This window comes from Coturnix japonica, unplaced genomic scaffold, assembly GCF_001577835.2.
Source record: "Coturnix japonica isolate 7356 unplaced genomic scaffold, Coturnix japonica 2.1 chrUnrandom636, whole genome shotgun sequence".
NCBI lineage: Eukaryota > Metazoa > Chordata > Aves > Galliformes > Phasianidae > Coturnix > Coturnix japonica.
Window position 1 is genome coordinate 3,427 of NW_015440005.1, and position 1,297 is coordinate 4,723.

A 1,297-nucleotide genomic window follows, 5' to 3' on the forward strand; every position below is an offset into this window, starting at 1 on the left:
GGGTTGGAAGGGGCCTTAAAGGTGATGGAGCCATTGGATGGGTTGGAAGGGTCCTTAAAGATGATGGAGCCATTGGATGGGTTGGGTTGGGTTGGAGGGGACTTTAAAGGTGATGGAGGCATTGGATGGGTTGGGTTGGGTTGGAGGGGACTTTAAAGGTGATGGAGCCATTGGATGGGTTGGGTTGGGTTGGAAGGGATCTTAAAGGTCATGGAACCATCCAATGGGTTAGAAGGGACCTTAAAAGATGATGGAGCCATTGGATGGGTTGGAAGGGTCCTTAAAGATGATGGAGCCATTGGATGGGTTGGGTTGGGTTGGGCTGGGTTGGAAGGGTCCTTAAAGGTGATGGAGCCATTGGATGTGTTGGGTTGGGTTGGGTTGGGTTGGGTTGGAAGGGATCTTAAAGGTGATGGAACCATCCAATGGGTTGGGTTGGAAGGGTCCTTAAAGGTGATGGAGCCATTGGATGCGTTGGGTTGGGTTGGAAGGGACCTTAAAGGTGATGGAGCCATTGGATGCATTGGGTTGGGTTGGAAGGGACCTTAAAGGTGATGGAACCATCCAATGGGTTGGGTTGGGTTGGAAGGGGTCTTAAAGGACACAGAACCATTGAATGAGTTGGGATGGAAGGGATCCTAAAGGTGATGGAGCCATTGGACGGGTTGGAAGGGGCCTTAAAGGTGATGGAGCCATTGGATGGGTTGGGTTGGGTTGGGTTGGGTTGGGCTGGGTTGGAAGGGATCTTAAAGGCGATGGAGCCATTGGATGGGTTGGAAGGGGCCTTAAAGGTGATGGAGCCATTGGATGGGTTGGAAGGGATCCTAAAGGTGATGGAGCCATTGGATGGGTTGGGTTGGGTTGGGTTGGAAGGGTCCTTAAAGGTGATGGAGCCATTGGATGGGTTGGGTTGGAGGGGACTTTAAAGGTGCTGGAGCCATTGGATGGGTTGGAAGTGTCCTTAAAGGATTCTCCCCCCCCATAACCTCCCTTAGGTCGACCCCACACTCACACGGGGTGTTTGTCGAACATGACGGGCAGGAATTCATCCACCGGCAGCATTTTGGACAAGGGTTGAACCTGGAGCAACTTTTGGGCCCCACGAAGAGATAAAACGTAACCCAGGGTCCAATAGGAATAATCCGCCACCACCAAATTCCTCACACCCGGAACCGGCTGCTCGGGGTGATCCACCTGCATCCGCTTCCTCCCTATGTAACTATGGGATGGAAAGACCCCATAGATCAATGCCAGAGCCATTATGGACCCCATAGAGAACATTATAGACCCCATAGAT

The 1,297-nt window shown here is 52.1% G+C and overlaps 1 protein-coding gene across 1 annotated transcript in view; it reads right to left on the minus strand.

Moving 5' to 3' along the window:
* The window catches only part of LOC107307504 (procollagen galactosyltransferase 1-like), a 10,440-nt gene that overhangs the window by 1,815 nt on the left and 7,328 nt on the right, over nucleotides 1-1,297 (minus strand). The window contains exon 4 of the mRNA XM_015851011.2: nucleotides 1,013-1,219. Coding sequence (XP_015706497.1) covers nucleotides 1,013-1,219 — 207 coding nt within the window. The remainder of the gene's footprint in view (nucleotides 1-1,012; nucleotides 1,220-1,297) is intronic.